General features: G+C 54.3%; 1 protein-coding gene across 4 annotated transcripts; it reads left to right on the top strand.

Annotated features, from left to right (window-relative positions):
* The first annotated feature begins 3489 nt into the window (after window positions 1–3489).
* On the top strand, window positions 3490–17461 carry KLHL36 (kelch like family member 36). Of its 4 annotated transcripts, none has more exons than XM_047711161.1 (5): window positions 3490–3622; window positions 6179–6257; window positions 11499–12572; window positions 14127–14284; window positions 16210–17461. In XM_047711161.1, the coding sequence occupies exons 2-5, from the start codon at window positions 6195–6197 to the stop codon at window positions 16763–16765; spliced, it is 1851 nt and encodes a 616-aa protein (XP_047567117.1). In that variant the 5' UTR covers window positions 3490–3622; window positions 6179–6194; the 3' UTR covers window positions 16766–17461. The 4 variants fall into 4 exon arrangements, with proteins under 4 accessions (XP_047567117.1, XP_047567118.1, XP_047567120.1 ...); XM_047711162.1 differs by lacking the exon at window positions 3490–3622 and adding an exon at window positions 3692–3810; XM_047711164.1 differs by lacking the exon at window positions 3490–3622 and adding an exon at window positions 3966–3987.
* Window positions 17462–24607: the final 7146 nt, after the last annotated feature.

Raw genomic sequence — 24607 nt, 5'->3', positions numbered from 1 at the left:
CAAGAGAGATGGCAAAGAAAGGGAATAGCTTTTTCCTGCTTTCTGATCAAGGGCCCCACATTTTCATTTTGCCCTGGACTCTGCAAACAAGGTAGCTGGCCACGGTTCCATCTGATGCACAAATCTCAGACGTGTCAGGGGGTGGCCACTAGGACAGCTTTGTTGATTAGATTAGAGTCTTATCAGTATGTACTTCTCTGGCCCAGCAACTCGGTGTTACCATTAGAGACGTGCACATGGGCGTGTGTGTAAGAATGTTCACCCGTGTTCTTTCTAATAGTGAAAGCAGCCAGATGCCCCACGGTGAGGGAGGGTCCCATACACGATCAAGGTGGAGGGCTCGGATGCCACTGTCGGAAGCGTATCGCAGGAGAGAACTTACTGACATGAGAAAAACTCATGATATTTGCAAAAGAGGAAAAAAGGCAGTTAGCAAAGGGCCTGTACCATATGACTTCATTTGCATAGCTGCGTGGGGATTATATGCCTGGGGAACATACTGGGCTGATTTACACCTAAGTACTGACAGCTGTTCTCCTTGGGTGGGCGTTTTTCTTCCCTTTCGTGGGTGTCTGTGTTTCCAACTTCCATGCAAGGAGTGCACCTCACCTTTACCATGGCCCAGAGGCACGATGGTGCAGAGGGCAAGGTTAGTTTCGACCTGCAGAATGTGGGGCCCGACTGCCTGGGTTCAAACCCCAGCTCTGCTCCCTAGAAGCTCTGTGACCTTGGGCAAGCGATTTCACATCTCTGAGCCTCATCTTCCCCATCCGTAAACAGGGAAAGTAACAGTACCTGTTATAAGGGCAGGGAGCTTAGAGCCATGCCCAGCACATAGTAAGCTGTATGTAGTGGGGTTATTTTCATAAAGAAATTACGTAAGAGAAAAATCTGAAAATGCCACAATATTAACAATGATTATTTTGGATGGTGCAGAAGTAAGTGGTTTATTTTTCCTTTTGGACGTTTCTGTCTTTCCCAAGTTAAGCATGCACTTCTTTTATAACGTGAAGGAAAATATTAAAGAAAAAAGAGGTGAAAAGGTGGTATGCTAAGTGCTGGGGAAAACAGGATGAAGTCAGGTTAGCCACCTCTGCATGCTTTTCAGGCCAAGATCAGGAGTGGATTCTGGAGCTCGTCTCTGACCCTTATTCCAGACGTCCCATCATATTGTGTACCTTCTCATTCATAAAAGATCCAACAGCTGGTGGACAGACGCTGGTGGACAGATGCTAATGCCAAATGATAGGGTCTCACGATAAAATACTGCAGCTAAAGCTCTCAGGTAGATAAATATCCATACACATGCGGAGAAACATACAGATATTGTAACTACTTGTGTCATATCTATGCTTCTATTTACTTTGTATATAGTATGTATATATAGCGAGAGGGACTCTTTCACTACAGCTATTACAGAGAGTACTTGCCACCCACAGCCCCCGAATATAACCCCAAGAGACTGACCATGATATGATAATTGCTCATTTACTTGTTTGCCTCCCTTCCTAAAATTCCTGAATATGTCTTCTTTCTATCCCTGGCATGTACCACAGTGCCTGGCACATAATAGAAGTTTCCTAAAAGTCTGCTGAATGAATGAATGGATGAATGAATGAATGAATGCGTTCAAGTAATAGCAGAGACTCATGGGTCAAGATACAGACATAGAATGAGATGTGGGATTAGCTGTTTTGCCGTGGAGATGGGTCAAGGGAGGGTCAAAGATGAGAGAGTAAGACTTTAAAGATGAGGCCCGAGTAAAGTACTGGAGGGTGACCGTGTGCTTGTCCCCACAGAAAAGGGAAAAGAATTGAAAGAAGAGTGGGACTAGCATTCAGAGGACCCTCTAGGTGGTTCCGGGGTTCCTTTTACCCTAATTCCCTTTGAATTAAAAAGATACTTTCTGTACTTTCATTTCTCCACAAATTAAGGATATTTAATACAAATCCCAATTATCAAAAGTGAAATTTTTTTAAGTCCCATAAATGTAATGCTTTTCAGAAAGCAGGGCATGAATGGGCGGTGGGCTCAAACAGGCACCGATGTAACGTCTCTCCCAACAAGGTGAGAGAGCTTACCCAGGCGAGCTTACACCACCTGAGTGCAGGCCTTATTTTGCACCAGAGGTGACAGAGAGCTACCACCACCCCACCCCCCACACCCCAGGGCAGGCAGCCTCTGGGGACAGGTGCTCCCTGAGAGTCCCGGAGTCCAGGCTGCTCAGGGACCACACGGTTCCTCGCTGGGAATTATGCTATGGAAGGGGCCTGAGTTGAGTGTTGTGTGTAGCAGAGAAAGGACAAAGACAAGCCTTGAGTATTTGCCTGGACATGCTAAATCCCCATCCCTAGTTTTCTTTTCTGTCCTGGCCCAGCTTTGCAGCCCTGAATCCTTTCCAGAGAAGGCAGGGAGTAGAAAAACAAGGAGAGAGGGCATTTTGTTTGTTTGTTTGTTTTTGTAACAGCTTTATTGGGATAGAATTCACATACCATAAGTTTGCCCTTTTAAATTGTACAGTTTAAGGGGGTTTGGTATATTCAAGTTCTACAACCACCAACAGCATGGAATTTTAGGACATTTGCATCACCCAAGAAGAATCCCTTATACTTTAACCGTCACCCCCACACCCCCCAACTCCTCAGACCCACGCAACCACCTGCCTACTTTGTCTCCATGGACTTGCCTGTTGCGGACACTTCATATAACTCAAATCCTACAGTCTGGGTCCCTTTTGTGTCTGACTTCTTTCACTGAGCCTAATGCTTTCCAGATTCATCCATGCTGTGCAGACGATGTCTGGGTGATGCTTAAATTCACTGGTCCCGCAGACATGTACTGGTTACCGAGCACCTACTGTGTGCCAGTCCTGGGGGCCCGGCCAGGAATAAGAGCGACAGTAAACTCTTTCCTGGAAGGTTTCTAGTGGGGAAGAGAGAAAATACGCCAAGTGAATCAGAAAGTGGCTTGTGATATTCCACGGTGCTGAGAGCTGCGTGAAGTGCAAAGCTGGGAGTGACCAGAGCAGGAGTTGGGGGGTGAGGAGGGAAGTGTCCTTACCTCGAGGGGCCAGCGGGGGCCTCGGCTTGGGGTGAGCGCAGCGTACTGAGGAGCTCAGCCTGGGAGTAAGTGCGGGAGCCAGGAGGCTGCCGCGATGACCCCTAGGGCTGCGCCCGAGACCGTGGCGGACCCCAGCGGGCGTTCCCAGGTGCGAGCGGGAGCGAGGGCGGAGACGAGGGCGGAGACGAGGGCCTGCGGCCGACGGCGGGCGCCCCCACCGCCGACCCCGCGCGCTGACCCCCTCCCGCCGGCGCCCACGCACCGCCCCTAGCCGGGGCCCAGCGCGCCACCCTCCCTTTGGGCCCCGCGCGCCACCCCCTCCCCCTGCGCGCCGCCCCCCGCTTCCTGGGCGCAGGCCCCGCCTCGCCGCCGCCTGAGCCCTCGCGGCCGCCGCCATTGGCCGCGCGCGCCGCCTCCGCCCTCGGCCTCGCACTTCCTGGCGGAGCCATGGCCGCGCAGCCGGCCGGCCCCCGGACTCCCGCGACCCGGTCCTGCCGCCGCGCCCGCCCGGTCCCGCCGCCGCCAGGGGTCCCCCGCGCCGCTCCCGTAGCGCGCCCTCCAGGTGGGCCTCGGCGCGCGTCGGGGGGTCGGGGGCTTGGGGGACTGGGCGGGGGGCGCCCATCCTGGCGAGCGGGGAGCCCCGGCCGCGCCGCCCCCTCTCCCTCCGGGCGTCCCTGGGCGCCGGGGGACGCGGCGGGAGGGGGAACCGCAGGTGAGGCAGGTGCGGCCTGCGCGGCCCGCGCGGCCCAGGTGAGTGTCCCCGCGTCCTGCCGCGGGCGCCGGCCGGGCCGCGATCCGACTCCGCCTCCCTCCGCCGCCTCGCCGCGGGCTCGAGCCTGCCCGGCGGCCGTTGTGCCGACAGTTCGGCCAGGGGGTGCGGGCGCGGGTGCGGGCGAGCGGCCGCGGCGGCCGCGAGACCGGTGCTTGGTGAGTCGCTGCGGCGTCCGAGTCCGTTTCCCGATCGCTGGGGTCGGGCCGGTTCAGGCTAGAAGCCGGGAAGCGTCTCGAAGAGCAGGGTCCCCGGGGACCCTCCGTCCGGATGTCGCCTCTGTTCCCGTGTTTACTCAAAGACCTTTTAACGTGGAACCGGGGATCGCCCCTGCCCCTGTGGATGGCCTTGACCCCTTCGTCTGCCTCCGGGAAGCACGGGAGGCGGCTGACACCCAGCGCTCCTGCGCGCGTTGGCCCCGAACCGCTTGCCCCGAGACAAAAGGGAGCCTCCAGCAGGGGAAACTCTCCCAAGAAATCTTGGCCTAGAAACGAAAGCTTTCATCGCAGAGAGGGAACCTGAGCCCTGGATGGCTGCAGGGGTGGTGGGGAGAGAGGGACCTGCTGCTTTCTGGGGTGTGACCTTGGGTGGGCCTCTCTAGCACCTGAGCCCGGGCGTCTGCGGTGATCGCGCACCTGTCTCAGAGTGTGAAGGTAGAACGGCCAGCAGGCACTGTGTGAATATTGGCTTCCTGCCCTTCCCTCCTGAACCCCCTAGCAGCCCCCAGGCCGTTAGGTCAGAAGGGACCGGGGTGCTACAGCTGGCCTTTGTCACAAAGTTGCAAGTTTGTCAAGAAAAATCTAGTTGCCCTTTCCTTTCCCCAGGGAGCTGGACAGGATGCACTGTGCCCCAGGTTACTCCCTTGGGAATGCTGGAGCCCCCCCCCCCACCTCGGTGTGACCCCCATTATCTTGACACAGTGCTTGCTTCTTGTGACATTGTTTTATTAGCCAGGGCTGTTTGTTCAGTAGGTAACAAATGGACTCTTTGTAACTCAGAGAAAGGGGGAAAAAAATTCCTTCTTAAACCCCGTCTGTAACTTGTGCCCATGTAGCTGGCGTAGTCCTTCCTCTGTGCTCCTACACCCTCCCCCCACCCCGTCCCCAGAGCCTGGCTCGTGCTATTATTAGTGAATTAGTTGGCTTTCGAAGCGGGAAGAACTCCCGTGTTGCCTGATACTCCAGCCCATCCCATAGAGATGATTATGAGGTCTAGAGAGGTGACTGTAACTGTTCAATTTTATACTGGACCTTCTAGGCAGGACGTACTGCCTGTAGGCATGTTTTTTTTAAAGATTTTATTATGTGACAGAGAAATCATAGGCAGGCAGAGAGAGAGGGGGAAGCAGGCTCCCCGCCGAGCAGAGGGCCCGATGCCAATCCCAGGACCCTGGGACCATGACCTGAGCTAAAGGCAGAGGCTTTAACACCCTGAGCCACCCACGCACCCCACTTTTTTTTTTTTTTTTTAAATGGACAGGCAGGGTAGCTTGGGGGTTGAGAGCAAGCCTCCGTGGGTTGTAGTCCCACCCCGCTGCTCCTTCCTGACTGTGTGACGCTGGGCAAGTGACCATATCGCTATCAGCTTTCTCCTCTGTAAACAGAATAATAGTTCTGGCCTCCTGAGGGTTTTGGGGGCATTAAATCAGTGAAGACCTAGGAGTGCACTTGTAGGAAAACCCCTGTGTCTAGAATGTGACTGTATTTCTTTTGTGGCTGTCATCACTGCATCACAGCCTGGCCTTCGCTGTGATATTTTAAAAGTAAGAGACTCCCGAACCCTGGGCCACAGTGAGCAGAGCTTGTGGGTAAAGGGTGCACGTCTGCCCACTTTGAAGCTGGACGGGCTTAGGTTGGATTCCCCGCCGTTTACCAGCTTTGTGACCTGGAGCCCAGTGTCCTCACCTGTGAACGGGGATGTGACCTTAGCCTGGCAGCGGAGTAGTTGGGCTCAAATGAGATCACACACATACATCCCTTAGCCGAGTTCCTGGGTCCCAGTCCAGGCTTTGAAATGGTAACTATTGTCATTATAATTTGGATCCAGCCCAAGTCTTCCAAGAAGAAGGCTTCCTCCAGATCCAGCAGATATTTGTGGGACAAGGCCTAAAAGACGCGACGTCAGGTTTTAGTTTATAAATGATCAAGGTTAGATGCTCCATCTGCTCCTCATTCTAACCTGATTTTTTCCAACTCCGTGTCCGAGAGCTCTTGACAGTATACGGTCTTCTCTCCCTCTTTCCTCCTGTGGCCGCACCCTGGCTGTCACTGAGGTCCGCCAGCAGAGCTATGATGAATGAATGACCTAGGGTTTGGTCTCGGAGGCTCAGAGATCCTGTTCTCGTTCCAGGGCTGCGGTCTCTTCTATGATGGAGGGAAGCCGGCAGACGCGAGTGTCACGGCCCTACAAGATCAGCGAGTCCTCCAAGGTCTGTGAGTGGGTGCTCGCCGCGTGCGCAGGTCGCCTTAGCAGTATGGTGTTTTTCTGATGAGTTCGTGCCTGACAGACTGATTTTCTGTTCCTTCTTGGGGGTGGTGGTAATCTCCTTAATGATGAATTGGGGGAGGTAGCAGGGACACGGAATGGAAAACGTGCCCTAAACTCAGAGGGGTAGGGGGTGGAGGCGGGGGACATTAGAACTACACCTTGACCTGTTAGTTCTTTTCCTCAACCTGAAGACGTGGCTGGGACTGAAGAAAAGCCGCGGGATGTTTGTCCCCACATGGGGCTCAGAAAACTCCCAAGGACACATCCATTGACAAGCCAGTCACCCACCTCATGGTGGGGGCAACACGTTGCCTACCTGGCTGTTAAGGGCCCAGAATCTTCCCCCAGTCATGACTTGCTGGGACCCTATGAGCAAGTGAGGGTGGGTTCCCCAGGGCGGGCTGCCAAACGGTGTCGCACTGGCCACCGGAGGATCACTCCGGGAGATGGTGAGGGGAAAGGTATGGAATTAGAAATGCATATGCCCCACTCCATCCCTAACTGGCTAACTTAAAATCTGAGAGTAGGACCTGGGAATCTATACCATCAGTAGACTCTTCGGACGGCTCGGAGCAGCCCCTGTCCCCCAAAGTACTAGATGTAAGGATTGGGGGATTGGTTTGCAAGGCAGTCTCTGTTTACACCTGTCCCTCTATAAATATTGACAACACCCTATTTTTCTCTGAAAGTGGTTCTCTTGGAGATTAATAAATGCTAAGGTTACCTTAGATCATGCATTTTCCTTTTTTTTTTTTAAGAGATTTTACTTATTTATTTGACAGTGAGAGAGTATGCACAAGCAGGGGAGAGGGAGAAACAGGCTCCCCCACTGAGCGGGGAGCCCAGTGTGGGGCTCGATTCCAGAACCCTGGAATCATGACCTGAGCCAAAGGCGGTCGTTTAACCAGCTGAGCCACCTAGGTGCCCCCAGATCACGCATTTTCAATGCAGCCGCCATTGCTCCCAAGGGGCCAAAATTGGTCCTTGGAGGTGCAGAAAGGATCCTACTTTTTTGTGTGTGTGTGATTAGAGCACAGCTATGCATACGGTTCACACACACATATGCAGAATATATGTGGTCTTTAAATTGCACGGGAACTGTTAGGAAAAATAATCTTACAGGATTGGAAAAAAGATTAAGGAACAGCACTTTACAAAGAGAGTTGTTAGCAGCCTTTAGACTTGAGGGGGAAAAAACGGGGCAGAGTTTGTGCAGCTGTGCATGATAGGAAACCGGAGTGTAATTTTCAGGAGAAGTTGGTTCTCCAGAAAAATGGGCTCCTGTTTCCGTGCGAGTTCCCGGGAAGACACTTGCCAAGCCCGGCTTTATCCGCTGTGAAAACCCAGAGCGGTCTCAAGGCTGTTTCAAAGAGGCTTTGTTTCGGACCCTGGCCACCGAGACAGGGTAGCTTTCTCAGTGTGATAGGGCTAGAAGTCTTTGTCCCTTAAAGCCACATCCTGAGTTTGTTTCTGTCTGAACCTATCCCTTGGTTAGATGGTATTTAAGCTTCTAACTTTTTGTATTAGAGAAAGAGCCCAGATGGTAAGTGTATCCTCAGTTTTCCAGACGTTAAACACATCAGTGTAGCCAGCACCTGTCCCAGTCTCCAGCTTCCAGGACTGGAGTTTTGTCTGCCCTTGAACTTAATGTAAATGGGACCCAGGGGGGTCGGTACGCGCGTGTACCTGGCTCCTTCACTGGTTAGTCCGCTTCCGAGGGTTGCTGTGGTGTACTGGGAGGTGGTTCCTTCCCAGGGTGCTAACGTCTTCCCTTCTGTGACGGCCACTGTTCATTTATCTGCTCTGAAATGTCTTCATCCATTTTAATGGTGATTTTTTTTTTTTTTTTTTTAAAATATGAAATACCCCTTCCTAGCATTCTGGCTGGGTTTGCTACTGAGTGGCTGTGTTCCTTCACCCTCCTCTAAGGAAGGCACTAAAATAGGAAATAAATGAATGAACAGGATTAAATACCATCAACAAATGTAGAAGTTGGGCCTTCCAAATTACAGAAAACGCTGCGAGACTGTTACTAATGTCCCTTTAAAATTGGGAAGTCACGTTTGTCTGTTTTTTTCCCCCCCAAAGTTTTCATCTCTGCAGCTGCATGAAAATGACCAGAAATGGGGGGTTGTAGTTGAGACCCAGGTGAAGAGTGGAGCGTGCCTACTTAGCATGGAGACCCAGTTTTGGAAAGAGGGGCTGCCCTTCTCCCTGCTCCCGGGAGCAGATGGTCCCCTCAGCAGCTGTCATCTGTCCCCACCCCCCGCCCCTCGGGGGGCTGTTTCTCTTTTTACACTGCAGATGGGGGTCCTGTGTATACCCATTTAAGTGTGGTGGTTCCGCATCCCCACCAGCTTAGAGACTGGGCAGCCCGCCCACTCGATGCTCCTCACTTCTCGGGATTTGGAGCCTTTGCCGTCACGAGTTAGCCTGCGCTGCCATGGTGCCTTTATCCTTCCTTCCTCGAGTGTACGCCCAAGAGGGGCCCCCAAGCCAGGATGTGGTGGAGCCCAGGCCCTTTCTGCTTCATTAGAAGCCCAAACCAGGGGTGCCTGGGTGGCTCAGTGGGTTAAGCCTCTGCCTTCAGCTCAGGTCATGATCCCAGGGTCCTGGGATCAAGCCCCACATCGGGCTCTCTGCTCCGCGGGAAGCCGGCTTCCCCCTCTCTCTCTGCCTGCCTCTCTGCCTACTTGTGATCTCTGTCTGTCAAATAAGTAAATAAAATCTTAAGAAAAAAAAAAAAAAAAAAAGAAGCCTAAACCAGCCCAGCCTGGTGCACTCTTTCTGCCAGTGACCAGAATAGACCAAGAGACCGTGTGTGGGACCTCGGAGAAACTGCTCTATAATGTAACAGCCATAGAGCCTGGCTCTTGGCACTTGGAAGGAAAAGCAGCTTTGGGCAGTATGGGTCTGGTGTCCTCAGTGGAGTGTGAGGACGTGGCCCACGCCTGTGGTCTAGATGGGGTGGTTGGTGTGGGAAGTGGCCAGACCACGCGGGGACCAGAGGGAAGGAAAGTACTGCAGTCACAGATGCGTGGGAGGCAGGAGGCAAAGAAGGAGATGAGACCCATGCGATAGGGCGTGGCTTGATAGGGGACCTGCAGGAACTCGGGGAGCCCTCAGCCCCTCTTCCCTCGTCCACACCCACTTCCCCTTACAGGCTTAGAGCCCAGCCAGCCCTTGCCTCAGGCACCCTCAAACAGGCCGGTGACCTCACGGATGTGTTTGAACGGCCTCGGTCTCCCTGTGCAGAATTTCGTGATTGTTCCAAGGTCAACAAAGCAAGCAGCAGGCGGATCCTGAATGCCCGGAGCCTCACTGGTCTTACAAGGGTGGAGAGCTGCTGTCTCGGTCTGACAGGTCTTTGCCTCCTCCAAAGCATATGGCAGGACCATAGCACTCAGTCCATGTCTCCCAACCGGAATTGCTAGAATTAATCCATTTAATTGTTCATATTAATTATTTTGTTAATTCTGCCACTGTGTGATGATGAAAAGTTTGGGCTCTCGAATCAGACCTAGTTTTAAATCCCAGCTGTGCCACTCAGTCACTGTGGGGCTTTGGGCAAGTTTCCTTGTCTCTCTGAGCCTCAGTTTTCCTCATCTGGGAAATGGGCATGATGACAGCCCTTCCCTTGAAGGGTCATCATGACCCTTGAATGAGCGAGGGCACGGCGTGGGACACATCTAAGCCCTGCCCTGGGAGAGACCATGCTCTTGCATATTTCATGATTTCTCTCTTTTAGTCTGGGTGACGACTAGTGAAGCCGTGTTTCTGAAAGGAGGAGCCCCAGAGCTCCTTATTCTGGAAGCATTGCAGAGTCTCTGGGACCGGACACATCCCTGGATCATCAGTAGAAGTGGAGGCAGGGGTGGGGTGGGGGGGTGGGTGTTGTCCCTGAAGCATGGCTGGGTGCTGAGCACTTTTTAATAGAGAGAGAGAGCAGTCTTCCTCTGGGTGTGAGGCCTTGGTGGGCGCTCCAGCTGTCCTGGAAGCAGCTCCCTGCCACAGTGTGTCTCCTGAACTCCCCATTCCTGACTGCAAAGTGCCCTCATCTCACTCGTGACACTGGGAAGTGGAGACCGAGAAGCTACTGTGGTTTCCCAAGACCACAAGCTAGTGAGTAGCAGAGCTGGGATTCAAACCCAGATTCTGTCCGAGTGTAGACTAGGCTGCTCTGAGCCACTTCACCTTTCTGATAGGACAGCAGGTTTTTTTCTTCTTCCTTTTTTAAATTAACATGTATCATCGGTTGCAGAGGCACAGGTCTGTGATTTATCAGTCTTACATAATACCCGGTGCTGTTCCATTACGTGTCCTCCTTAAAGGACAGCAGGTTTGACACCTGTTTGTTCAGGACCCACAGTAAGAAAGAAAGGGGGCAGGGAGAGAAGAAAGAAACCTTCCAGGAATTCTATTTAGAAAGAAGAGAGGAAGGATGAGAGACCGAGAGGAAGTAAGTTTTTCAGAATTGTATATATAATGAAAGAAAGTAGGAAGGAAGGGAATGCTGTCAGTTTTTAGGAACTGCACTTGATATACCACTTTTTTATTTTAAAGATTTTATTTATTTATTTATTTATTTATCTATCTATCTGACTGAGAGATCACAAGTAGGCAGAGGCAGGCAGAGAGAGGAGGAAGCAGGCTCCCCACTGAGGAGAGAGCTCGATGCGGGGCTCGATCCCAGGACCTTGGGATCACAACCTGAGCCGAAAGCAGAGGCTTAACCCAGTGAGCCGCCCAGGCGCCCTGATATACCACATTTTTTTTTTTTAAAGATTTTATTTTTAAGTTCTCTCTACACCCAACCTGAAACTTGAACCCCCAACCCTGAGATCAAGAGTCTCCAGCTCCTCCGACTGAGCGAGCTAGCCGCCCCTTTAGGACTTGCGTTTGAAAAGAAAGAAGGAAAGCTACAGTGCGCGCGCGCGCGCACACACACACACACACACACACACACACACACACACCCCCCCCCCCTTATTCCCTGCAGGCTCTCTGACCTGCCGTTCCCGTTCTCTTTCACTGTGCTGTACGTAAGTGCTGGTCGTGGGGCACCAGACGGACCCCGGAACCCCTTGGTGGGGAGCAGGGGTGCGGCGGGGGAGGGGGTGGCATGCTCCCCCCGCCCCCACCCCGCGGTGAGCCGACCCCTGAGCCGTGCCCTCCACCGCAGGTGTACCGCTGGGCCGAGCACCCGAGCACGGTGCTGCAGCGGCTCAACGAGCAGCGTCTCCGTGGGCTCTTCTGTGACATCGTCCTGGTGGCGGACGAGCAGCGCGTGCCGGCCCACCGCAACCTGCTGGCCGTGTGCAGTGACTACTTCAACTCCATGTTCACCATCGGCATGCGCGAGGCCTTCCAGAAGGAGGTGGAGCTCGTCGGCGCCTCGTACATCGGGCTCAAGGCCGTGGTGGACTTCCTGTACGGCGGGGAGCTGGCGCTGGACGGCGGCAACATCGACTACATCCTGGAGACGGCGCACCTGCTGCAGATCTGGACGGTGGTGGACTTCTGCTGCGAGTATCTGGAGCAGGAGGTGAGCGAGGAGAACTACCTGTACCTGCAGGAGCTGGCCTCCATCTACAGCCTCAGGCGGCTGGACGCCTTCGTCGACGGCTTCATCCTGCGCCGCTTCGGCACGCTGTCCTTCACGCCCGACTTCCTGCAGAACGTGTCCGTGCAGAAGCTGTGCGCCTACCTGGGCAGCAGCGAGGTGCAGCGCGAGTGCGAGCACGACCTGCTGCGGGCCGCCCTGCAGTGGCTCACGCAGCGGCCCGAGCGCGAGGCCCACGCCTTCCAGGTGCTGGAGAACATCCACTTCCCGCTCATCCCCAAGAACGACCTGCTGCACCGTGTCAAGCCGGCCGTGTGCTCGCTGCTGCCGCGGGAGGCCAACTGCGAGGGCTTCATCGAGGAGGCGGTGCGCTACCACAACAGCCTGGCGGCCCAGCCCGTGCTGCAGACCAAGCGCACGGCGCTGCGCACCAACCAGGAGCGGCTGCTGTTCGTGGGCGGCGAGGTGTCCGAGCGCTGTCTGGAGCTCAGCGACGACACCTGCTACCTGGACGCCGCCAGCGAGCAGTGGGTCAAGGAGACACCCCTGCCGGCCCGGCGGAGCCACCACTGTGTCGCCGTGCTAGGGGGGTTCATCTTCATCGCCGGCGGCAGCTTCTCCCGGGACAATGGAGGGGACGCGGCGTCCAATCTTCTTTATAGGTATGACCCCCGCTGTAAACAGTGGATCAAGGTGAGATTAAAGCCGGATTACTTCTTTACTCTTGACGACTTTCGGTCGCTTAAACCTAGCCTTGACTGCCCCCCCCATCCCCTCCCCTCCCCTTACCACCACCCCAGGCCTGGGCCACCGTCCTGCTTGGGAACAGGGCCTGACGATCAAGGGACAAGCACCTGTGGTTCCCGTGCTTCCCCATGCCTGCACCCTGCACGGGGCTCACGAGCGCTGGTCGGCCGCTGTCTACAGGCTCGGTCAGCATCTGGAGCGGAGCTTGCTTGGTACAATGTTCTAGGGCTGCAGAAGCACTCCCAGCCCATGCCAGCCGATAACCTAGCGCCCAACCACATGTGGCGATCGAGCGCTCAGAATGTGGCCAGTGGGACTGAAACACTGAGTTCTCTGTTTATTTCCTTTTAACTGATTTATGTCCAAGAGGAAACGGCCACACGAGGCTAGCGGCTGCCGTTCCAGGCAGTGCCAGTCTAGAGGTTTGACCTGGAGTTCAGACCCCATTCCCCTGCCTCAGAGTCTCCCTGGAGCTCCCCTCCTTGGGAAGGGTTTGGAGCTCCTTGAGGGCGGCCACCAGGGTTCATGCCTGCCAGCAGGTGTGACACATCTGGGACGTGTGGGCGTTGGCCGCAGACCTGAGTTCACCCCCCGGCTTGCTAAGTCAGAGCTGTGGATTTCAGACTGGTCCTTGCCCTGTGGATTTCTGCTTCTGCCTCTGGAGATGGGGTGGGAGGGCATTGTCCTTCTAAGGTCTGAGGCTGGCTGGCGCTCAGGGCGGTTGGCAAGCACCTGGCACAGGGGAGGTGGGCCCTTCTCTCCCAAACACCAACGCAGGCCACCACCCTAGAAAGTTGGTCTTTCTACCCACACCTCAGTGTTTTTATTTAACTTGGTGGGTTTTTTGGTTTGTTTTGTTTTGTTTTCTGGGCACAAAACTCAGAATGGACTCCGATGACCTTTCTGTTTTATTCTCAAAAAAAAAAAAAAAAAAAAAAATCTGAAACCCACCCCCTCCCAAGCTAGAAAGTGGCTCCCAGCTCTGGAGCCCGCGCTTAGAAGCTTTGTAGCGGGGACAGCCTGAAGGCATGATCTCCTCCAGGACTGTGTTAATTTCTGTGTTGTGCCTGCGTTATTTAAAAAAAAAAAAAAAATCGGGTCTTCTGCTTTATAGTTTCCCATTGATTGCGGTTAACACGCTAGCACTCAGCATTAATTTAAAAAGTATCTGATGTGGGGAAGAGTAAAAGGAAAGATGAAACTGGGTGTTCCGTGGAACTCAAGTCCACGAGGTCAGCCATGTGGCCAGACGAGTTAGGGGAACTGTGTTCTCCATCCCTTCTTGGGGACTTGCCGTGCCTCCGGGTTCCTGGGAGCTCTGAGAAGTCCCCCTCAAGAGCCTCCCCGGGCTTCAAGTTCATCTTCCTTCTCCCAAACACACTTGGCCACCGCTTGACCCTCCTGGGCTGTGTGTTCCATAGAACATATGGGAACTCAGTGCTCACTGTTGATGTCATCCGTGTCCAGGCAAGGGAAGGTACAGGTGTCCCCCCTCCGCAGGTGGCCTCCATGAACCAGCGCCGCGTGGATTTCTACCTGGCCTCCATCGAAGACAAGCTGGTGGCCGTCGGTGGCCGGAATGAGAATGGAGCTCTTTCTTCAGTGGAGACTTACAGCCCCAAGACCGACTCCTGGTCCTACGTGGCTGGCTTGCCCAGGTGATGGGGGGCTCTGTGGTGGTCTCCTCAAATGGGGATGACTTGGTCCACCTTGTTTTCTAGATATTTTGATCTCTGACTCCAGAAAAAAATCTCTGGGCTTGTAAATAACCGTGAGCAGAACGTGGGGACAGAGGGCATGTCGGTGACCAGTCAGGGCTCTGGTTTCTGACCATCTGGGTGCAGGGGTCAGCTCTGCTGATCAGGCAGCTCTCCCTCCGTGTCTGAGTCTGTTCGCTTCTGGAGTTTCGGGGAGAGGGTATCAAGTTCAGATAGTGAGGGCTTTCCCAAGGAACGTCCCCAAGTGTGGGCTTGGGTTCTGAGAGGTGACAGATGTGTGACACAAGTAAGTGTCCTCACCTGGGTCTTTCCTGCTTCATCTGTACAGCGGGCATGTTCACACTTGCCCCACAGGGCTATCAGGGCGAGAACCCCCTACACATAGCACCGACATCGGGGAGTGCCCTGGGGCTTGGGGCTCCTTCTCTGTCGCCCGCGCCGAGGTCTGCACGGATCAGCGCTGGTCTTCGTCACCTATCCAGCAGAGGGTGCTTGTGCTGGTCTTAGCTGCTCCTTGTAACTGAACCTGCAGGCTCGCTCTGTGTACAGACAGAGCGGACCCTTGCTGTGGGTCACGGGCAGCCGCCTTGCCCGGGTCCCCGGCAGCTAGAAGGGCACGCGAGCGCCCACGTAATTTGTTATCCAAACCAAGGTGGCAGTGAGCAGGGAAGGTTAAGAGTATGAATACCAACCGTGTTGTAGGCAGACCAAAACTTCTGGCCTCCCTAGGTTTAGGTACTGTTTTTTATCACCCCATTTCACAGATGGAGAAGTGAGGCTTCACGGTAGTGGTTTAGAGCGTCTGCTGCTGTCCCTTTCTCTGGGCCGGCTGGTGTGACTTATGTACCTAAACGCTACAACCACTTGGTTTTTTTCTTTCTAAACGGGCCTGAGCTGTACGAGGTTGGAGGAAATGTAGCCCGCGATGCCATGATCATTGGTGTGTGCGTGTAACGGGACCTCCGTGAACCCACAGCCCATCCCGAGAGCTGCCTGGGGCTGCCCTCCCAGCCTCTCCCCTCCCGCAGCCCCCTGCCTCCATGCAGCCGCTCTCCTCAGTCTCCTCCCCTTCTCCTATCACCTGTGTTTGCACTTAGGTTTTGTTCTTTACTTTTTGGTTTTTACCTGAACTACATTTTTTCGAGAAAATCGAAAATTGAGCAGAAGGTACAGATTGTTCCCATCGACCCTCCCCTTGGAGCATACTCCCCCCATTGGTGACATCCTGAAGTAGCCAGCTACATTTGCTACAGCCCTGAGGGGCTACATTACTTGGGGGGGGCTGCCCCGAGTGAGGGCTCACTGTCCAGTTTGTGTTGTACGTTCTGTGGCTCAGGACAGAAGTATGGGGACACATGTCACACAGAGAATCTCTTGTGCTCTGCCCGTCCGTCCCACCCTTACCGCGAGCCCCTTGGGTGTTTGGCTGTCGCTCCAGTCGTTCCCGGAATGTCAGAGTTGAATTGTACTTTGGTTCCCATTTGATCAGGGGCCTGTGTGTGCCTCCATCACACAGCCTCGTGGTTTTCCGGAAGGAGCAGCCTTGTAATTCTCCCCACGCCTGCCCTGGGGGAAGCGGAGCGTGAGGCAGAGCCCAGGCGGCCTAGGTGCCGAGCCCCACGCCTGTTCCCCCACCCGGCTTGGCCCCACCTTGCTAGTGACAGCTGTCATCTGTGAGGCGGGCACAGGCTGCCTGCTCCCTGCGTGGTCCCCTCAGGTCCCCACCGCCCCCCTCTTCCCCAGAGAGCAGGTCGTCCCACTTTTGCAGAGGAGAAGAGCACAGGCCTGGAGCTGGGAGGCCCAGCCCGGGCGCAGCGCTGAGCCCCCTCTGTCTCTGCCCACCCCCCTGCCCCGTCCCTCCACAGGTTCACCTATGGCCACGCAGGCACCATCTACAAGGACTTCGTGTACATCTCCGGGGGCCACGACTACCAGATCGGCCCGTACCGCAAGAACCTGCTGTGTTACGACCACCGGACGGATGTGTGGGAGGAGCGGCGGCCCATGACCACGGCGCGCGGCTGGCACAGCATGTGCAGCCTGGGCGACACCATCTACTCCATCGGCGGCAGCGACGACAGCGTCGAGTCCATGGAGCGCTTCGACGTGCTGGGCGTCGAGGCCTACAGCCCGCAGTGCAACCAGTGGACCCGCGTGGCGCCCCTGCTGCAGGCCAACAGCGAGTCGGGGGTGGCCGTGTGGGAGGGCCGCATCTACATCCTGGGCGGCTACAGCTGGGAGAGCACAGCCTTCTCCAAGACCGTGCAGGTGTACGACCGCGAGAAGGACAAGTGGGGCAAGGGCCCCGACCTGCCCAAGGCCATCGCCGGCGTGTCGGCCTGCGTGTGCGCCCTCAAGCCGCGGCTGGAGGACAAGAAGAAGAAGGGGAAGGGCAAGAGGTACCAGGACCGGGGCCAGTGACCCGCCCCCAACCCCCCAACCAGCCCCGCCGGAGCGTCCAGACCAGCAACGACTTCATAGTGTCCTGGAACCATGATGTACTTCTTAGCAGCTTTTTTTTTTTTTTTTTTTTTTTACTTTTATGATTCTTGGTATTTCTATGGTATCACAGTAACCGATTAAATATTCTCTATAATTTTACATATTATCTTGCTTGACTGCTTAACCCTGGGCCCAGGCATGAAATAGCCCCTCATCTCTGTGTAGGCGTTCTTCCCTCACGTGCAGTCTCCCCGAGGGGGCCCCCTCCCCATCCCCCCGAGGGTACCTGGGGCAGGGGTGACGTGAAATCTTTGCCCATGACACTGGGGGCTGTGGTGGGGCCAGTTCGGAACCCCCAGTCCACGCCTCCCTCAGCCTGGCTGAACTGTTAGACGGATTCCTGGGCCCTGCCTCAGGATTATCCATCCTAAAACTACCAGCAGTAGGGGTACAGGGGGTGCCCAGAAGCTATAACCAGGTCGCGGGCAATGTCAAATGTGTTCTTGTTAATGAGTAGGGACTCAGAGACCCCGACAGGGCAGGACCTGGGACTTCTCACTGGAGAGATGTTCCTGCCAGGATTTCCTGAGCTGGTGACTCTTGTTTCTGAGTAGTCCCATCCCCCTGATAGGTAATCTTCCTGAATTCTAAAAGGGTCTAGATAATCAAGAAACTGGAAACAAAAAAAAAAGGCATGAAACTCTTAAATTTTTTTGTAATTTGTGCTCTTTTTTTCCCCCCAGGACCCACTTCTTAAGTTACATTACTGAGCCCCCCAAATCTGTTCATTTCTCAGGAAAGAAAAAGTGGCCATCCTAGAATTTGCTGTTGTTTTCTCTGGCTTGGCTCCAGGAAGCCCTCGACAGCCCTTCCGTGAGTGAGCTGAGCACACCTTTCCCCCTGAAGGAGGATGTCAGGTACCCGCCCCATCCCCAAAACTCAGCCGTCCACTGCTAGGTCATTTTGTGCTGCTGGGCAAATTCTGTAACAAGTCTTAGCTGTTCCCTCATTCATTGCGCGGTGGTCACAATCACTGTCCCCCGGGGCTCGGCTCCTTCAGTCCATATAAGCTGTTAATGTGCGGTGAGCACCTCCTGGGACGTGTGACCACCCCGCGCTGACTCCTGCAGGTCTCACTACCAGGGTGTGCCCTTGGAGGAGAGGTGGGGACTCCCACCCTAGCTCCTGTGGGCACAAGGATGGGGGAGGAGAAGTGCACTTGCCGAGGGAGGCGTTCACGATCCATGCCTTGGCAATGATCTCACTGCAGAGATGAGAACACCTCGAGATTTATTGTTAACCTTGGTACTAGACTCTGAATCTCCATTAACATAGTTACTTTAAAAAAAAAAGATCTCTTTACTGTCCTTGCTTTCCTTCCCCTTGAAGGATTACTGTGATTTTGAGGGGCTTGGGCACTGAAATCTTCAGTACCTAAACCCATCCCCTCTGTCGTTAGTGGGGTGAGCGGTCTGCTGACTTAGCTAGCTCTGTGCACGTGGAAGTCCCCAGAGGCTTACAGTCTGTTGAGAGGTTCTGCAAGGCATGCAAACAATCAAACCAAAAACAAACTGTATAGTCTTCTTGGAGCTCTACAATACTTCAGTGAATTAAAGGCTCTGAGAAGTCCCACGTTAACTGTTAACCTGCCATCAACCCAGTATTGCCAAACTTCATTGAGCCCGAAAGCCTTTTTTGTCTCATGCCTTGTCCAGCCCTCCACAAACATGTTTTGCAGAACTTCTGCCAATTTTGGATAGCTTACCCTCTTCCTATTCTAGGAAAAATGCTGCTAGTAGAGGACCCTACAGAAGGCATGGAACTCGTGGTCTGTTCTCAGTCATGAACAAAGAGGTGGTGGTTTAACCAGAGTCCAGGGTCAGGTGGGGAAGAGCATGTAGATTCCATGTGTGCTTCGGGGGAGCAGGATGGCTTTGACCTTGGGAAGAGGAGAGCCGCCCATTTTTAGCTCAAGCCAGCTCTTTTATTTCTGACTACCATGACGTGTCCCCGGACAAGGGTGCAGTGCTGGTCACTATTCAGATTCTCTTGTGCCTTGTGGACTCCGTACAATGTCTCGCATCTCCTCCTTCGTGCTGTCACTCTTGCCACCCTGGCAGTTTGTCATTTGCATGGTTTAGACCCCAATATTGTTAAGGTTGAGAAGCTTCTTCCCGGGGACTGGCTTCTCATGATTGGTGGTGGTTTCCCTGTGCTAAGGAATGTTGTCGAGCCTATCAGTGTCCGTGGAAAGGAGCCTCACGACCAGGAGGCAGCAGTTGCACAGACACTGGCCTGCTCGGTGGTGGGAGCCATGACAGGTCGCTGGCGTCCCATGTTGTTAAGGTGGCAGCCGCCCTGCGGTGCTGTCCAGCAGAGAATGGGGGACAATGCTACGTAACCCAGACGGGCAGTCAACTCGGGGCTGCAGCCCAGCAGGTGGCTGTTTGAGCAGCAGAATCAGTGACACAGTTTCCAAGCCTGGTGACAGCGGTCGGCAGGCGAGAATTCTACCACTGAACCACCCATGCCAGAGGTCAGGTTCTCGTAGACCGTCCTCTTGAAATGCAGCGGCACTGTCTGCTGCCTTTGAGGACTTTTGAGAAGGCCGGAATCGTTTCTTTTGAGCTTTCAAGATAAGCATAGTGGGCTTTCCTACAGGTTTTTTGGGGGGGGGGTTTCTCACTTTTAAAGAACTGGAGTTTCCACTTCACATCAGCTGTTTGGTCCTTACCCAGTCTGGAACCCTGTTTGCCTAAGACGAAGATGTCATTCTAGAAGGGAGGGGAAAAGAGGGCGGGAGAGTTCCTGGTTCCTGCCCGTGGTCTTCCTACAGCTTAAAATAGAGGTTGTGTTAGTGACTTGCGCGTACTTCCGGCTCTGGCTCCTTCGGGATTTTTAACGTTTTAGTTAAATGGTCACATTTTAGCATTTTAGAAAGACTGCAGGGTAGGACTTTCAGATCTTGATCTGAGCAGAACACCTGGGTGTGTGATTGTGTTCTGAAACACAATCACCGAAAAGGGGGCCTCCCACTGACTTAGTAGAAAGCCCAGGGGCCAGCCGTAGGGGTGTTCAGTTTTGGGTGGAGACCCAAATGCCAAAGTGAGTGGGGTTCCCGTCCCTCCCCTGAGCTCCAGGGTCCCACTCTGTGAGCTCGGGAGAGTTAACCTGCGGTTCAACGTAGCTGGCCCCTCAGCCAGGGGACCTTCCAGCACTTAGCAGCAGTGTGGGAAGCGGGAGGCCTCCACCTCCACCCCAGGTACACTTACCAGCTTCCCCTTTACCCTGCTCGGCCTTGGCCTCGGCACATGGCTTAGCCCAGCACCCGCCGGAGGAGAAGTTCGAGGGCCTTCTGTCTCTCGGAGCTTCCCCGGAGTCTCGGGCAGTTCCAGCCTTGGCATCTTCAGAGGGGGAGGGGAGGGGACGGTGTCCTGGCCTCCAGAGGAAACCTCTGGAGTGTAGGCCAGCTCCACTGGCCCTCGGAGATCCTGCCCTGCGCGTCTGCCAAGCCTGGCAGTTTTTAAAGTTTTTTGAAATGTTTTGATACTTTTTGATACCATTTGCTAATAACTGTTTTGTAGGTTGTTGCCGGGGTTTTCCACTTCCTGTTACCCCCCCGCCCTGCCCCCAGCCCCTTGAGCTTGCACTAAACCGCAGGTGCCCTGGGGTCCGCGCTGAGGCCTCGCCCACCGCCAGTGGCTTTGTCTTGGATCTTCCTCTCCTCTGTGGCTGTGCTCAGATACCACTCTTGAATTTTGTAAGGTCACGTGTCTCCCCTGCCAGGCCCCGCCCGGCCTATGACTGTGACCGCCTCAGGCCCCCAAGTGAGCAAGAGGGCACCGATTTGCCAAGAAGGCACTCTCGTTCCCCTAAGGTCCTCTTTGTTTCTCCCGAGGCTCCTACCTCAGCGGTGTGCACAGAGGTGAAACCATCCCTGAGGACTGACCCATGTGTTGCCTTTCTCATACGGGTCATTGCTCAACCCTGGGCTTGCCCGGGTCCCCACCGGCTCCTGTCCACCCCTCTTAAAGACATTTTCAGCGCCAACTCTGTAACAGTAAACCATCCTGCACTTGATGGAACGGCTGCCCTCAGCTTGGAGGTGAATTCCGCTCTGTTTGAACAGGAATAGAATTTACGGCTTCTGGGGGTGTGTTGGGGTCTCAAGAAATTGTGTCTTTCCGTTGCCTCGTTAAAAGAGGTAAACGAGTGTACGAATGTGGTGGAACGGGGCAGAGGGCATCAACCTTCGTGTCCGTTCTCTTTGAGAAAAGGAACTCCGCTTCTCATAGGGACCTGATGCCGTCTTCTTACGTTTGCTTGCTATGGAAGGAAGACTCAAATCCTGGGGTCAACTGAAGTCAGTCATTACCACCAGCCCCCGCCGCCTCCCCCTTTTGAAATTAGTAAGATATTTGATGATTAAGCAATTTGTTGGGTATGTTCTGGCTACTAATGTTACCAAAATCTGTAATTGTGTGTATGTGTGTTTTAATCTGTTGCTTTTGTATTTGTAATTTTATGACATGCGAAGGTTTTCTGTGTCTTATCTCTTTTTAATTAATTTTCTGCACGTTGGTTTTTTTTTTTTCTTTGTTTTAAATTCCGTACAGATTATTCAGTTCTCAAAACACATTAAAATGATTTGCCTGCTAGGGTATGGTTTATTTTATAATTACATTCCTAGTCTTGAGTGGTTATTGTAATGATCTTCAGGCCTGTTTTTTCTGCCCGGACGAAAAGGAACCCTTTGCATGTTAAGCCCAAATATAATTTGGAAATTAACCAGACTGCCTTTTAGTGCTGTGGGAGGCTGGGACATTTTGAGGCTGCTTTCATTGTGCTTCTAATTACTATATTTTGCCAGGAATTTCATTCAAATCCTTGATTGCAGGACGAAGTCCTGTGACCTGAAATGAAGCTATTTGCTTAAATTTGTGTCAGTTGGGGTGATTGGATTAGAGAAGAAAAACAGAAACCAAGGGAAACCTAGCTTATGACAAGCAGTTTATTATCTTTATCGGAAAAATAGCATAACATTTCTATAAGAACAGAGTTGGCTCCACGTCTGCTGGGGCCCAAGAAGAAAATGTGGCCCCATTCTCGCACCAGGGGTTTCACAACCTCCCCACCCCCCATCCCTGCACCACCCCCCCCCCCCCCGCCCCGCCCCAGCAGACAAGCCCAGTCAGAGTTGGGACACCTTTTCCCTGTACCTTTAGTAACTCAGCTTTGGGAGGACGTGGGAGGGAAGTCCCTGGCACGCCCATTGCCCCTGGGCCTGGACCAGAATTTGTCTCTGAGCCAATGAGCTGCCCCAAACAGGACCCTGCCACCAGATGCTAATTCGGTGGGATTCTAGAATCTTGGGTTGGAATTGGCGCTCTTCCCATTTTCTGGGTGAGCACTCCAAGGCTTGGGTCACGTCACCGAAACCCTAAGTTGAATGACCTTCCGGACCCAGCTGCTCTGTGCTGGTCTTGTCTTGGGTTCTCTGGAAGCCGAACTTCGGGCAAGGCCGGTGAGTTACATGGGGAGGTGGTCCCCAGAAGCTGGAGTGAGACAGGGAGGGGGAAAGGCAGGAGCTTTCTCTACAGCTGAGAAGGAAACCACTCCTGGGCCACGGCTGGGAACAGTAATAAGCATTTACTTGGAGGACAAATCTGAGGGGTGACTGGGCTCTGCGGGGCCGCTCTGCCCTGGGCCTCACATGTGAGCGGAGTCAAGTGGGGCTCCGGGAGGCTCACTGCAAGTCAGGCCTCCTCCAGCCCCCCTCGCTCAGGCCCCCCTCCCCCTCCCGCCCCTTTGCTCTCTGGTTCTCTACTTGGTGACCTTCCCTCACTTCTGTCCCATGGCAGCCAGAGGCTCCCAGAGCCCGCGGCCCCAGGGCGGTGAGCAACAGCCTGGAGCGTCAGGAAGCATCTCTGCTGCTCGTCGAGGCCGCCCCGGCCAGGTTTGGGGGTGCAAAGCAGAGGGGACACCTTTTGCTGGAACAGTGGCAGTGAGTCGCTGCAGCAGAGGTGTTCGTGCATGTCGACCCCAGGAAGGAGAGTGGGAGCCAGCTCCTCCGAGCCAGATCTCGGGCGCAGGCAGAAGCGCCGTGGCAGGGGGAGCCGGCGCGTGCCACGGCTGGAGCTGGGCTGTAACCCCGGTCAGCCAGCCCGGCCTCTTGCAACTCTTCCAGCTGCTGAGAATGACCACCATTCGGTCTCCCTGTGAGGTTTTGTGTCCCCAAGTCCCCCAGGGTGCACACTTGTGACCTCAGGGGCTCACCAGAGAGGCCCTTAGCTGTCCCCAGCCTCAGAGGTGGCAGTGGGGGGGAGAAGGGCAGTCCGTATGGGGCTGGGCGGAGGGCAGAGTGGGGGCGCAGGCCCATCTCTTTGGAGCCCCACACGGACAAGGTCCTCACCACCCGTCACCCAAGGCCGGGCCATCATCTCAAGGACCTGTTCTCATCCTTGAGATCACCTTCTCCGAGCACCCGAACAGCTCTGCTTCAAGGCACAAGGCTCCTGCACTGTGCCCGCCAGACACCACCGCGGGGTCTGGGGACACGATGGCCAGTGGAGAGACAAGGACCCACAAACACTGGTCAGGTAGGGACACACTGATCCGAATGCATGAAAACCCATTGAACTCGACTCTTTTAAAGGGGTCAGTCTTAAGAGATGTGAATTCTATCTCAACAAAGCCGTTTATTTTTTTTTCTCTTATGATTTTATTTATTTGACACAGAACACAAGCAGGGGAGCAGCAGCAGAAGGAGAGGGAGAAGCAGGCTTCTCACTGAGCAGGGAGCCCAACACGGGGCTTGATCTCAGGACCTTGAGACCACCACCTGAGCTGAAGGCAGTTGCTTAACGGACTCAGCCATCCAGTCACCCTAGATCTTTTCATTTCTAAAGCCCCACTTTAGGAGTGTGCATGGCAGGTGAGGGAAACAAAGGCACTGAGAGGGAGCTGGGACAAATCACAGAAGGCTTAGACAGAAGAGGGAAGTGACCTGCGCTGTTTTCAAAGCAAAGTCTGGGCCTGTGGTGGAGAGCAGGGATGGGGCAGGGGGAAGGGTAGGAGGAGGGAGCCGGCTGTCTGCATGTGGACACTGCTGGCCAGAGTGTTCCCTGAGAGACCCCGCCCCCTGGGGAGGGGCCGCAGCTGCCCTGTCCCTAATGCCCTGAAATAAACAACAAATGACATCGACCTGGTGACATCTTCCTTGTAGCTCAGAGCTCCGTGGGTCAGAAGAGCGGCCGGGGCCCACCTAGGAGGTCCTACTGCGTCCCAAGGTGGCTTAGCCAGGGTCTCTTGCGGGGGGCACGGCCTCACTTCACACCACTCTGGAGGGGAGGCTGGCCCCTGCTGGCCCCGTGCACCGCGCACCGGACCTTTCCCACCTGGGGTCTCAGAGACGGCTGAGCTCTCACCTGGCAGCTCAGGCCAACCTTGTTCCAAGACAGGAAGTGGAAAGTGCCTCTGTCCTTTTCCTAAAATTTAACATACAGGGGCGCCTGGGAGGCCCAGTCATTAAGCGTCTGCCTTCGGCTCAGGTTATGATCCCTGCGTCCTGGGATCGAGCCCTGCATTGAGCTCCCTGCTCAGCAGGAAGCCTGCTTCTCCCTCTCCCACTCCCCCTGCTTATGTCCCCTCTCTCGCTGTCTCTCTCTGTTAAATAAATAAATCTTCTAAAAAATTAAAAAAATAAAAATTAACATACAATAAAGTATCCTCTTTGTGTACAGTTCCGTGAATTTTATCAAAAGGCCAGTCAGTCGTTGACTGTAGAAACTAGAGCCCAGCACTGGATGAATGGAGAAGCGA

Source organism: Lutra lutra, chromosome 17, assembly GCF_902655055.1.
Source record: "Lutra lutra chromosome 17, mLutLut1.2, whole genome shotgun sequence".
NCBI lineage: Eukaryota > Metazoa > Chordata > Mammalia > Carnivora > Mustelidae > Lutra > Lutra lutra.
This window is presented reverse-complemented; position numbering and strand designations above follow the sequence as displayed.